Source organism: Apteryx rowi, unplaced genomic scaffold, assembly GCF_003343035.1.
Source record: "Apteryx rowi isolate R43461 unplaced genomic scaffold, aptRow1 scaffold_37, whole genome shotgun sequence".
Lineage (NCBI taxonomy): Eukaryota > Metazoa > Chordata > Aves > Apterygiformes > Apterygidae > Apteryx > Apteryx rowi.
Window position 1 is genome coordinate 3,099,054 of NW_020450196.1, and position 14,710 is coordinate 3,113,763.

The 14,710-nt window shown below is 36.2% G+C and overlaps 1 protein-coding gene across 13 annotated transcripts in view; it reads right to left on the reverse strand.

Moving 5' to 3' along the window:
- MLLT3 (MLLT3, super elongation complex subunit) overlaps window positions 1-14,710 on the reverse strand; it is a 155,138-nt gene that overhangs the window by 41,626 nt on the left and 98,802 nt on the right. For 12 of the 13 annotated variants that reach the window (XR_003254806.1, XM_026073490.1, XM_026073486.1 and 9 more), the window contains 3 exons: window positions 13,283-13,402; window positions 8,946-9,035; window positions 3,579-4,190 (listed from right to left, as the gene is read on the reverse strand). Coding sequence is in view for 12 of the 13 variants with exons in the window: in XM_026073490.1 (XP_025929275.1) it covers window positions 3,579-4,190; window positions 8,946-9,035; window positions 13,283-13,402 (822 nt within the window). In the remaining variant the exon portion in view is untranslated. The remainder of the gene's footprint in view (window positions 1-3,578; window positions 4,191-8,945; window positions 9,036-13,282; window positions 13,403-14,710) is intronic. The other variant, XM_026073487.1, reaches the window with a different exon arrangement.

Sequence of the window (14,710 nt, forward strand, 5' to 3'; positions counted from 1 at the left end):
TTGTTGAACTTCATGAGGAACTTCTCCTGCTATGCTGTTTGTTGGACAAATTTTCAGAAATAATGCAAGCACTGATTGCTGATGTCCCACTTCTTAGCTTGCTTCTGACACATAAAAAATGAGTTAATGGGAAAAATTCAGAACTGATGAATATTTGCTATGGGGACAACCCTTGGCAAATATTCTAACTTGTCTCCCTTCCACCCCCATGGACAGTTTTAAAAAGAAATGCATATAAAATCTAATTGTTCTCTGTGCAACCACTGACTAAATGAACTTTCTGTAAAATATAAAAGCATGACTAAAATAATTTTAGGTGAAATAACACAACCTTAGCTATGCAACAGTTATTGACCGCTCTGTTTGATGACACCTATTATTATGAATTTATCATGTATGTTATACACATATACGCATATAAACTAATACCAAGAAGGTGAACAGACACCATGTAGAGGCATTCATGTCTGAGAATAAGAACATTTCTTATTCCATGGAGTGAAGTAAATATTATCCTCACAAAATTCTGAGCTAAATTATTAATAATTTCATTACTCATAAAAATGCACCCTGCATTAGGTTTGCACTATCTTGTAAGTGCAACTTAAATTATGAAAAAAATGTACTTTGGCTCAAAACTGATCTTGTTGTGATATCATGACTATTACCTTTTATGTACTGATTTGCAATCTGATTTGGAATATCTAACCTAAGCTTGCTGAGTTTGGTTTTGTGGTTTTCTTTTTAAAGCCACTTCAGGAACAAATCCTGGATTCTTTCCTACTGAACATATTCCTAAATAATGGTACATTCTCTGTTCAGAAGTGCTACTATATCCATCACTTTAACCTTACCACAGTAAGGAATAACATTTAACTAAATTTTATAGCATGTAATCATGCCAGAATGTGCTTACTGAAGAAATATCTTCCTAGCTTCAAGCAACTAATTTGGTTAATATCATGAAGCAGGAACAGACCTGAATTAACTGTTCATGTGTAGCATGAGCTTTTTTTATATATATTTTTACTTTAATTACTCTCTATACAATGCAGCAGCATTTTCATTTTTTTTCCTCTTCACGTGACTACATATGTAGGATATATCTTTTACTGATCTATCTGTAAAATGTACTCCTTTTCCTGAAATGTTTAGAAACCCAAACATAATCAAATAGTTCAAATCATTTCTTCCAGCATACAGTATTACCTATACTATGTTGCTCGGTCATATGGTTTCATTAAGCTCTCTGTATATAAAGCTGGTGAAGTGTAGAAGACCCTACGTTTTGTGAAATTTTCATTAACCAGGCTGCCCAGCTCTTTCTTCCATAATGTTAAGAGTTGTGTGAATCCACAGGCATCTAGACATACTTTTCCAGGCTTTCTAGATACTTCTCTAAAAATATTACTGACCTTGTAACTAGTATGCAGTCACTGACTGGAGCCGTACTGAGCTTGAATTACTAATGAGCACAGTCCCAAAGACTAAAAAAGTGTCAGACGTCCTTTTGACCCATGGGCCATGCTGGCACTCGCACTGACTCTCTTCTACACTGATTCGCACTGGCACTCTTCTACAATCCAGGATGTCAAGATTCAAATAAGACAGAGCCCAGATCAGCAGGTTCTGCTTCTCTGCTAGGAGTCAGGCACCTTGCTATCTCCATAACAGCAGCTTACAGAACTACAAAACTCTGAATGCCCTTCTTTTTCTTTTTCTTTTTCTTTTTCTTTTTCTTTTTCTTTTTTCTTTTTGCTTTAGTACAGAATTAATGCACCCCTTAGGTCCGTCAGGTCAACTGCAGATGAGTTATAAACAGCAGTGACAGTGGATTTGTGTCATCCTAAGAAAACCACAAGGATGCACAGATTATACCATTGATTATAGGCGAGAGGCTGCAGAATCACAGCAAAGAGGGAAATGCTTGTCAACTACTAAATACTATCAGTTCTAGACACCTGTTCATACCCTTTATACATATCAGTTACCTGCAAGTTGCTAGGTAGTACACACATTTGTAGTGCTGGCATTTCTAAAACTTGTTACATTGCAGTTGCTTTCCTTAATTCTTTTGTCTTTGAAGAAAAATGGAGAACTGACGATGCCAGTAGGAGTACAGGTGCCTTTTCATGGGACCAGTTTGAACAAATGGGAAACTTTGAAAGTGAACTCTATGCTAATTAGCCTGCTGACAGTAGGTGGTGAGTCTTAGAGCGCTGACATAACTCAAAAGAAGCTGAATCTTCTCTCAAGACTTTAAAAATTAATTCACCCCAAGGTTGACAAGCATGAGCACTTTCAGGTCTAGAGGAAACTTTATTTAGAAGTTCTAAAGCCAGTGGCAACACGGTTTTAGAATGAAAACACCATCCCAGGCACATCACCACCAGTGCCATGCTATAACACGTGGGCCTGCTCCATTACATACCTTCCACATTTTACAGACTTTGCATGCACAAAGGGAATGGTCATTAAAGGGCCACTTTAGAAAGAAAAAGACTTTCTCCCACTGTGAAAAGCTTCCATCAAGTAAACACCTAATGCTGATGCCTCCCCACAGCAAGCTATTTATTGCATGTTCCAAACAGTTTAAATAGGGCTATGCATATGGTGGCAGTAATGGAAACATGACAAACAGTGGAAAAATAAGAAAATTCAACAAGGGTAGTTGAGAAGACTTCTTATAATCCTACTCCCTTCTCTCTATCCTGCTTACCACTTCCAGCTGTAAGTATAAATGAAGGCATCAAAAAAAAACAAACAAAAAAACCCAAACAACAACAACAACAAAACCCAACCCCCCCCCCTTCTCTTCAAAAGCCTTCTCTTCCCATCCCCTTCCTTCTGTATTCATTTGTCTATACAAAATGCTTCTGAAAACTGAAATCTCCTCAGGGAGTAATTAAAATTCTAATAATCAAAAGCATATTACASCTGAAACAGATGAGCAGGCATGGTAGAAAAATATTTTCAGGAAAGCAAACTTTTATGCAAAACACCCCTTTTCTTCTTGGGTAAGTTAATCATTTTACATATTTTTTCCTCACCAGAGTGAGGATTCTGGGGCCTCCCCTCTCTCCCCAAATTTATATCAGTTACAGAACTGTCCTTCTTAGCAGAAGATTAAACTCAGTTAGTTCTGGTATGCCCTTTTTACATGCCTGCATTTACTGAACACTCTGAGTTACTTTGACCCTTCCCTGAAGTTACTGAATTCGGTAATTCCTGAATACAAAGCCTAAGGCCTGAAATACAAGCATTTCAGTGAATTTCCTTCTCTGTCACAAAAGGATGCAATTCAAAGAGAACAAAATCAAAAGGCCTCTATTATTTATAGCCATCTTCCGTACGCTCACTAGTCATAATTTTGACAGATTTATAAACTGAGTACACTTGAGCAGTCAATACTATTTAAACAGAAAATGCATAAGTTTAAACAGTCAGCAGTTAACATCCTTGAGCATGAACAATTTGCCAGCAGACAGGAGAAGGGGAAAGGAAAAAACAAATATGATACACAATCCCAAGGACTGGGAATACTCAGTGCATATGAAGAAAAAGTAAGCACCACTTACTTCAGATTTGGAGGATATGTTTTCCTCCATGTCAGAATCATTGGGATCCACAATATCATCAAAAGGTGGAAGAGTAGACGTCTTCTTTTCCAGTGTATCATTTTCTATTTTGACTTTCCCCATCYTGAATTGAGATCTATCCTTTGTTTGTTTTTTGTCAGCTGAACAAGTAAGAATCAGTGGTGGAGCACTAGAAAAACTTTTAAATAAAGACTCTGAGCTACTTTTTTTTCTTTTTTTGGCAGAAAGTTCATCAGAATCCACAACAGAGGGCCTTTTTGTAGGGGCCTTCTTTTCCTGCTGCTGTCCACTGCTTATGGTAAGGATGGGAGTGTTTTCAGATTTTGGCTCCTTGGACATGGGTTTGGGTTCCTTGAAGGCCATCTTAGGAACTATTTTTTCATCTTTTAGTGGTTTGTTTTCTTTGGGTTTCTTAGAGGATTCTTTGGAAGATTTGTTGTGTTCCCTGGAAGGTTCTTTGAAGGCACTTTTATGTTCTTTTGAGTCTTTAGAAGTTTTTTCCTTGTGCTCCTTTATTAACTTATGGGGCTTTGAAAGACTGTTACTACTGCTGCTGCTGCTGCTACTTGTGTTCATAATCTTAGTTGGGTCCTGCAAAAAGGAGAAATAAAACTTTATTTAAAAACAATCAAACAAAAACAAACAAACAAAAAGCTCCAAGACACAATATGGAACCAGGATTAAAATTAAAAACCTGGACTAGAAACTGCAAATGATTCTATAATAACTGAAACACAAGATACACAAGCCATCATTTTGGTCAATTTATCTGTTACAAAGTGGTGGAACATGAGCAGTTACTATTGTTTGTCAATGTTTCCAAGAAAAGGATTGATTTGTATCTTAAGAATCAAACATGACTTTTAAGAAACATGACTTTTAAAATGAACATAGAAATAGTTTAGGAAATGTTAATTGATGACTATTAAAAAGCAACAGAAAAAAAAATATAAGAAAAGATCAGCATATGAACCTGCACACTGCCAAAAAGAATTAGTTCAGGATTAGGGCAAAACATGTCATTTCAGGCAAAGCCTGACTTCTCAGCCATGATCCTCTCTTCAGCTTTTGACAGATCTCGTTCCTCATTCACAGTGACAACTCTGGGTCCAGGTGGCTATGGAGGACTTGACTGAGACATCTCAACAACCAACATCTTTATTGAAAACTTCTTCTGCTAAAAAAGATTTCTTTCCCCTCCTCTCCCCACCCCCGTCTTGCTGCTGTCTGTGCTGAATATTTCATTACATGTTTTAATTCAAGTGTTACAAGTGAAAAGGGTTTCCTGAGAGTGTGATGACAAACAGCCTGAAGATAGGCAAAAGCAGAAAAAGCAGAGCAGTATCATTCCTTGCTCAGTTATTTCTCTGGTAAAATCTGAAAGGTTAAAGAGACAGGGAAAATAGTGATCTGTAACTAGAACTGGCAATAAGGAAACTGAACTATTTGGAACAGATTTTATGAGATCCTTTCTTCTGAGAATTAACCCTCATGTTCTCTGATCCTCAGTGTGCCTTCACTGAATTTTCAAAGGATGAAGTACCCTGAGCGCCACCCAATTCCACTGAAAACACTTGCAGCAGCTGCTCAGCATTTCAAAAATACCTAGTAGCCTGACTAAATACTAAACACATGTAATAACTCTCTCCAGACACTACTTGCAAACTACAAAATGACATTTCAATTTAYAGGAATATATGCTGAACAAGTTTAGGTTGCTTACTTCCTTATGGGTGGATTATTAAAATGTCTATCTATATATTGCTAGGCTTCAGAGAAGCTTTTAGGAAGAAGTGCTTAAGCAAAGATATTGCATACACCCATCGATTTCCTTTCCCTCTACCATTTAAGCCTCTGTTCTAGGTATAAAATCCAAGATCCTGGAACTCTGTGAAGATCAAGTATGATTTTTTCTTATTTATATATTGCAAAATTTGTAAAAATCCTAACTATAACTATAGATTTATACAGAACAGGATTTCATTAACAATGCCAAGCTAAAATAACAGGAGAAAGAACTTGTACCGACCCCCTGGAGAATAAAAAAAAAAGAAAAGGAATTAAAAAAAATTGAAGTTTTACTCCTGCTGGAAACCCCTAAGGCCATTAGCCCACAAACCCAGGAAATTACTGCTCTGAGAGCAGGATCTGCCCTGACTAACCGCTACACTCCACGATAGCATCCAAACCTCCAACTCTCAAATGATCGTATTCATGATAACAGGTAGACAACAAATAGCTTCAATGAAACTATATGGATAACAGCCATTCCAGTATTGCAAGGATTTCCAGGCCCATCCCTTACTTGCTGGCAACTATACATATTATAGCTGAGTATTTTTTAATTACTCTTCCTCAGTACAAAAAAAGATTTTCACTATTTATCAGACATTGGAAAGAATTTAGTTAACTGTGTCCCGATACACATGGTGTTAGTGTTTTAGAAATACAATTTCACTGAAATTCTGAAGTTGAAAGAGTGCATGATGAACAAGTACTTACAATTAAGTGTTTTTCCTTTACAATCTTTACACAAAGAAAGCATTACTGAAAATGGGTAACTACTGAAAAGAATGTTCATCCATACAAATATTAAAAAGGCACTTCTGGGTTTGACTTTCAGTAATATTGGTTAGTAGTTCAAGTCCTTTGCAAGCTGCAGAACAAAGCAGTACCCATGATCCTCTAGTCTGTTTAAGATGAGATATCCTCTCATCTGTATAAAATTCATGTACAAATACCTAGCTCTATTCATTTTTCAGCAATCTGCACCAATGTTTACCCACCATTCTACAGTGATAACAACCTGCTTTTCTGTTTCAACTCTCTAGCACATATGCAGATTTGGTTTCTCTGGCTGTCTAACATTGCCACATATTTACAGAACAGCAGAAGGGAAAATATATTAAGCTTTTCTTCCCCCATACTTAACCCCTGTTTTAACCACAATATAAATGGGAGAGCAGCAGTGCACTGGAAATTAAAGGAACAAAGCAGGACATGCAAGCCTCAACATCTACAAGGAATGACTAATTTTATAAGTACAATCTGTAGAAATGCTCTGAAAAAAAACCCAAAACAAAAAAAACAAACCAAAACATGATGAACCTGTTAAATGGAAGTTGTGTCAACAAGACGAGAAATTAAGAAAGGGAATATACCCAATTATGCATTGCCTATTAACCAAATTAGCAGATCATGTCTATTTAAAACTTGTGTAATCTGGATGTTGAATGCTGTAAAACCTGGATGTTTTAAACATTCATATGTACAGAAAGAGCAGTCTCCATTCTCTTCCCTATCAAAAGGGGAAAATTAATTAAAAATAATTACTTTGAACTGGCTTTCTCTTCTCATCTTTTAAAAGTTACCTTAACTGATTAGTGAAACACTGAATTTTCACACACATACTGAGTGAATTATTTGATTGTGGGTTTTTTTGTTCAGCTACATTTCTTGTGTCGGTACTACAAATAGATTTTCAAGTCAGATTTGGAAATCTATATATGTACCAACATTAACAATGGGCAGAAGCATCAATCCAGCACCCAAAGTGCCAGTAAACAATCAGGCTCAAATCTTGGAAAAGAAATGAGAACAAAAAAGGATTGGCCCAAAAGTCAAATATATGCAGTATGGATTAACTTAAAAAGCAACCCTACTATGTGCTGGGTTTCTGGGGAGACCATACAGAGTTGGGAGAAAGGAATAATGTTCCACCAATAATCTACAAGAAAATGCTCACACTCCAAAAGTGAAATATTCTGAGGAAACATCAATTTAGAAAGTTACATGGAAGGAAACACCAAAGCTTTTTTTTTTTCCTTTTTTTTTTTTATATAAAGCTACTTTAAATGTTGGGAGGAAAAAAAAGAAAAAAAGAAAAAAGAGACACAAACTAAATCGTTGCAAAATAACTTAAGAAAAATTTCTAAAACATAAATTTAAATCTTTACGTCACTTATGCAAAGTATGTCTGTGATCAGCATGCCAAAACCCAGTTTCTTTGGCTAGCCTATGCTACATGCACTTTTCTTTGTGGCTCTCTGCCACAAAGGTTAATTTTGAAATTTACTTAGTCAGCTATCAGATTAATATACACTCTACTAAGATCCCGCACTAATGAAAGATAAATGACTTTAAATGCAAAGCTGTAAATAAAAGCTATTATTCTCTTAAACAATGAACAATATTCTGATGACATTTGAATGTCTGAATATAAGGCACTTCCTTTTTTCCCAGGCCACTAATTAAAAGCAAAAATAAAAATGCATTAATCATTCCTTGCACTGGATTACTTTAGTCAAGACTCCTTACCTGGTTTAAAAAAAAAAAAAAGTAGCCAAAAATTTTATTTTATGCAAGACCAACTCCAAAGGTATGTCCTAAGAAATCATTACTAATGCTTTAATCTTCAGATCTTGTTCTATCATGCCAGAGCCAGAAGTGCTGCTCTAGGGAGGGACAGGATATGTGCCATTCATAAACAAGAAGGAGTCCTCATATTTTTTATCACTCTCTTTACCATGAATTTTAAAACCCTCCAAAGGGGGAGGCTCATTTTAGTTGCTTTCCAACAGTTGAGAGCTGTGAAATAGGCCCTGGGAGGCAGTATTATCAAAACCACGGGGAACTGGAGACCTTTTTTTTTTTTTAATTTTAAAACCAGATTTCCTTCCTTTTTCCAGAATATGGAAGCTGATGTTTTCATAGAAATAGCAGTATAAATATATGATACTTACTGTGACATTTAATACCATGTTTCTTAAAGATCTGTTCCTTAAGATGGCCAAATCCTTGCTTTTACAGATACATTCATTCTCTAAGTAAATAAAGTATCTTTTCTAACTTCCTGATCTCCTGCAATGACCCTAACACAAGCCACCAAAGATGCAGAGGAAACAGTATGAGGCACTTAAAATTTCAAAAACATAAAAAATCCAAAACATATTCATTGATTAAATTCTATCAGTGTAATGATGAATGCGGAGGGCTGGTGAGGGTGAACCGTGGGTAAATTTTCACATCATGTACTGCATAGACCTTAGTGTAAATCAAAATGTATGCTTAAATGTTTGTTTTCTTCCCCACCTTAAAAACTGTTGTGAGGAATAAGAGTGAATGACATATTTCTTTTGTGTGACATATCAAATGGTCTTTTTTTAAGTTGCATATGCAATATAGAGATTGTGTGTTTTTGACAGGTACTATATTTACATACCATAGCTTACATTCGTGTATTCATCAAATACTATTTGAAGTAACCCAAGTGGATGTTATACTTTGATATATTGCATAACAAACATCAAAAGAATAATATAGAAGATTATAGGCATGTTAAAATACCTGTAGCAGTTTTCTTTTATTAATCCAAGTAACAGCAAGCACACATATTTCAAGATATACAATCCCTTTGATGGAGCAGTAGTAACAGGCCTTTAAAAATAAATAATTCAGAAAGCATGATAAAAATCTAAGATCTTCTCAACACAGAAAAATGGTTTTGCTCAACAGGTAATGTATTTGCAAATTAAACCACTTCTGAAACCACAAGAAAAAGAATGGTGTTGAATTCTCCGTATATCTTGCAGGGCTGGATTTTAACTTCCTGCTACAAAATATAACTCTCAATTTGGTTAAACATTGCTTTAGGATAACCAATGTCCTCTGAAAGTCATTTCAAACATCTCCAGTTACTGACAGACATTCTGAGGCTAGTTAGAAAATGATGCAATTTTTGTGAGCTCATTAAGTTTGATTAAGTCATTAAACTGAATACATTGGCATGGCCATGCCCATCCACTGTATTTTTGTGTTTAGTCTAAAAATCTAGGATTGGGGGTCGTAAAAACATGCATTATTTTCACTTGTAATAAAGTCATTTCTTCAAAAGTTATGCCTATTGAGATAATGTGGTCATGTTAAGCCAATGGAATGGAATTAGTTTCAAATATGCCTTTTGCTCTCGAGAGGAAAAGAGAAGGAGGTATCAAAAAGGAATTACTTGATTGTGGGAATTTAGATTTCTAATAAATACAAATATGTTTAGTATTCAACTGAAAAATGCTAATCGATTTAAATAGGGGAAAAAGCATTTTAAAGTCTCCATAAATAATGTTATTCTTTCACTTTTTAACTGCACACTGAAGATATGGGTGAATTCATCCACTGCTAATTCTTCTCACAGATAATTACTATAGCCCACATTCCCAAAGCTTTCCACACTTCAGGAGACTTCTGCTTGTCCAGCCCACAGGACTATTATGACCAATGACAGCTGGAGAAAGAGAAGCAGGGTAGACTCAGTGGTTGGAGAGAGCCAGAAGAAGCAGCATAAAACAATTTTTCTTCTGGTCAGACACAGGAATAACAACTTGAAGTAAAGTTCATTTCTTTGCAACTGACAGTATATATTATTCCAAAAGACATAATTATCCCAATAAAACTGATCAAACTGTTTGTCTATTATTTCATGCATACAGTATTTTACATCATATAAACAGGCATACCAATACAACTGACTTAAAAGCAAGAGAAGTATCTGAAGCAAGCATGAAGCTATTTTTATACTCTGAAAAGATTCAGAAAATGAAAAAATACAGGCAATAAGGAAGGCTTAAGTAAAAAATGTATTTCTGTCTTCTGTATTTCTAAGTGCAACACTTTTTTTTGAATCACAGTACTGAAGCTCACTAATACACTCTACACTGATTACACATAAAATTAGGGAATATCAGAAACATGGACACCCATATTTATGAACCCATATTTCAGAAAAGTATGAGAGAAAGCAAACTGACAGTTTTGTCTTACTTGACACTGCATTGTAAATTTTTGATAAATGAGACGGAACAACAATATCGTTTCTTTGCACAGGTTTGTTTAGTGTCTTGACTGCAATCCTCCCCTAAATAGAAGAGCTGTGTGGTAATTTGTAGATGTCAAATGGGTAGGGAAACATTCTTAGGTTCTGGTTTTACATATTCAGAGTTATAAACTGACCTTGAAGTTTAGTTTGGTATTCACAGATACAAAACAGATAGACACCAGACTAAGCACATCAGAGGGGTACTGCTTACAGGAGAGAGAAAAAAAAAAAGAATCCTGTGTGGATACTTGGAGGGAGTACAAACACCTGCAGTTTTAGARTACTCATGTAGATAATCCATGTGCAAGAACTACCAAGACTGATAACTATAACTCTCCTATAGCTACCAATTTAGAGGCATATTTAAGAGGCATATTTAAATGAAATTTGAACACTGAAGATGTTGCATCACTTTCTATACATGAAAATAAGTAGAGCTACTCCAAATTACCAAGCAAATAATTAATTTAACAAATTGGCTGAAACGTGCACCCCCAAACAAAAAACAAAACACCCTCAAGACAAAAATCCAAGGCTTTTTAATTCTCAGAATTTTATAATAAAAGAACAGACTTTTTTCTTATAATCAAACCAAGGTTACCTCTTGTGTCTACTCCTCAAAAATAGCTGAATGATCCTAAGTAGGGCAGATATTTACAACTGTTTCTTAAGAGACACAGAAACAGCTCCTCATTAGTGTGTTTTTTAAATTGGACAGGAACTATACTGGACAGGAATTATCACTCCTAGGTGACATTTTAGTGTTGATTTTATTTTAGGAGTAGAGCTGTTTTATCTTGGATACTGCTACAAAGCGGAGGTTGGACAAGCAAGGAGTTTACACTTAAAATGATTTCAATTAGACAGCATTGCTGCTGATGTCTCTATTTTGAAATTAAATACTTCAAAAACATTTTGGGGTAAGAATGTCACTGATATAGAATGCAATTCTGAGTTGTGATGTACATCTGAGCTCATATTGACTCCAACAGTGCTTTCTTTCTGTGGTCAAACTCACTGCAGGTAATTGCCTAGGCAGAAGTGATGGATTTCTGATGTTTGTTTGAGGTAGAGTGAATCTGAGGGCTACACAGAGGGCCCAGAAAACATGCAACACTCCCTTCACCCTCAACTTGCTTAAGTTTTCTGCCCCAGACAAAAGTTCATTGTCTGGGGAGGGTTTAGAAAACAACATCCCAGTTACCATTTGCTCATTAAAAGAATTACCAAGGAGACTCAAGACTTACCATGGAGTACAGTAAGTAGGTGGAGCACTAGTGTAGGACTTTGTATCACTTCTGCACTTCCCTGAACCTTTCTGTAGGAATCTGGGCTGCCTGATGTAGGCCAAGCCTCTGTTGGAATGCAGGGCAAGGCACAGGGGCATCCACATTACAGCTACAACCAAAGAAGGGGTTCAGAAACCGACTTTACAGAGGTATCCAACCTCACAAGGATCCATACTATTGCGAATAAGTAACTCATCTGCAGTATCAAGTGTTTGCAGCTGTCTCCCAGGCTAAGAAGCTGGGCAGTTACTTTCAGTACCCTGCATCCCTTCCTTCTAGGCTTGATGCACCAGTTTTGGCACGCCAAAGTGCCCTCAGTCTAGTCCTCAGATTCACTCTACTTCTCCTCATCAGGAATGAAAATGATCACACTTCTCTACTTCCTTTGGCTGTTACAAGAACTGCATTACAGACTGTAAGACACTGGGATACAATGCAAACCAGGCAGTGACACACTAAAGAGAACTTTGTTTCTCTACATATCCTTTTTGTTGTGATACCTTCTTATTGATGCATACACTTAGGCATAACCATAGTTCACTACCTGACAGTTCTTCCAGGATAAAAGATTGGGCATTTTGCCAGGAGAGAACATTTTGTACAGTTACAGAACATGAAAGTTATTGCTAAAAATGAGTATTGTTCTTGCAACACACAAAATCAGATGCCAGTAAGATTAGGTAACATATTTCAAGCTGGCAGATGCTACAAAAGGAAAATCAAAACCCAAATGATTTTTAAAACAGAATGGAGAAAAGGCTTATATGCTAATTCATTGATGAAGCAAGTAGTTGTGTTGCATTTGTTTCTCATTTTAATAATAACAGCATACTTTTTATTCCTCCACATGATTAATCATTTCGACAAACTAAAGAAGTTCTTTGCTGTTGTCGAAAGGTTCATTTATATTTTTCAAAAGGTTCATTGGAATACATCTTTTTATCATTTTCTAGCTCTGTGTATTCAATTTGATGTCCTAGAAATTGATGGCATATTGCTATCTTTGAAACACTTAGCAAAGAATAAATCCCTGAACTTTAAATATAATTAAAAACCCTAGATAATACAATCTTTCAAGTTTCTCTCTACACAGTTATCTTAGAAAGCATTCATTTAAAAATATTTAATAAACCAAACAATTATTTCTGTATTTTCTCAAATTCTATACATTTCTGTAGATCTCACTAAATCCTTTTCTGACTAAAAAACCCAGTTTCCTCCCTTTTCCTCCATCAAATCTTCTAATACTACAACGGACAACTAGAATTACTTCTGAGAGAGAAGGAAAGCAGTACATTTTCAAAAACCAATTAAATAATTCCTTAATTGGCATATATCCTCACAACCATCCTAGTTCAGCATTAATTTTATATAGCTAAAGTAAGTTCACATCAAATAAATAATTAGGCCTATTATCATTGGACTATATCACATGACTGTAAAAGTACCTAAGGAGATTATTTTTCAAGTTATTTCCCTTGGTATGCCTCACTGGTTCAAGTGTCTTCTGTCAAAATAAGTCTCACCTTCGGCCCATGAGATGACTTCTTCTTCACTTCAGAAAAAGACAGGGAGTTACTGGGAAGGTTGGGGAGATGAAGGCTCTGTCCTGAAGGGACCGATGTGCCATCTGACATTACCATAATCTGTCATAAGAGGAAAAGCATATTAAGTCAAACATTATCAACAGAAAGACTGAGACATGCACACAGAAATAGTCTGACCTGCCTAAGGAATTAGCAAATCACACTGTAGAAGAATACCACCTCTTCAACAAGCGCTACCCTTGTTTCTTCTCAGCAGGGGATGGATTAATGAAACCATACTGCCATCCTCCATTTAATGAACAAATCACACCTTTCAATTTCCATGTGAGTACAACACAAGCCCTTGAGGAAGTGGCACAACTTGTTCCATTACTGTTCCTTACATAGCACTACGCCCAAGTCATTAACTAGCATTCTTCCCCTTATTCTGATGTCTGGTAAAATTGAAAGTTTATCCGACCTGCAGTGAAAAGTTCATCAGGTTACTGACATCCCATAAAGAAATATGCATGTGCAGCAGTCTTTACTTTTGAAAGCAGCGTGATGGAAGATACACTGTAAAAATAACCTTTATTTTTAGTTCTGCTTTAGTATGAAAGCAACACAACTCTAATACCTCCAAGAAGAAGAATTCCTCATCGTCAAAGAGGCAAGCTGCATATTAACTTCAAGCTTCCGCCTTATCAGTTCTAGAGTACACTGGATGCCCCATAGGCAAAGAGTGGTTTTGCTATAACAAAAGTTTAGTACTGTGCTCTGTTTGTTGATTTTAAAGAACTCATGAGTGCAAACAGATCAATTGCAGAGGCCACAGAAAATTCAGCCATGGCTAGAGTGGTTACCAGACCTGTCAAAATTCAAGCTTTCCATCTAAAGATAAACTCAGTTAGCTCCTGCCTGTGCTCCAGTGCTGCTGTGCCTAGATCTTACTGCTTCTTAGCACAGCTATTAACTTATCTGTTGCTTCAAAAATACTAAATGCCAGACACAACTGACTTGCTGTCTGACCAGCACTGCAAATCTAGAGAGAGTTAGAGCTCTGCAACTGCAAGGAAGCAACTATCTCTCTCTACAGGGTCCCACACAACAAAGTCTCCCTTGCTTTCATGGATGCCCTGTGTGATCACCTTTGCCCCTCACATGACCCAAGGAGTCCTTCCTTGACCATAGGTTGCTGTATTAAAAAAAAAAAAAAAAAAAAAAGCTTTTAAAAGCTTTTTATGTATCCATCAAACATTTTGTGAAATAGGATTCTGCACAGAACCAGAACACGCCAGCAGACAGGCCTCTCAAAAAACTGGGCAAAAAAAAATTGCTTCCAACTTGTAGTCAAGGTAAAGTCAATATCAATTAGCTATTGGGGTTCAACACAATAGGTGATTTTACTTTAGCCTGCCAAATACTTTT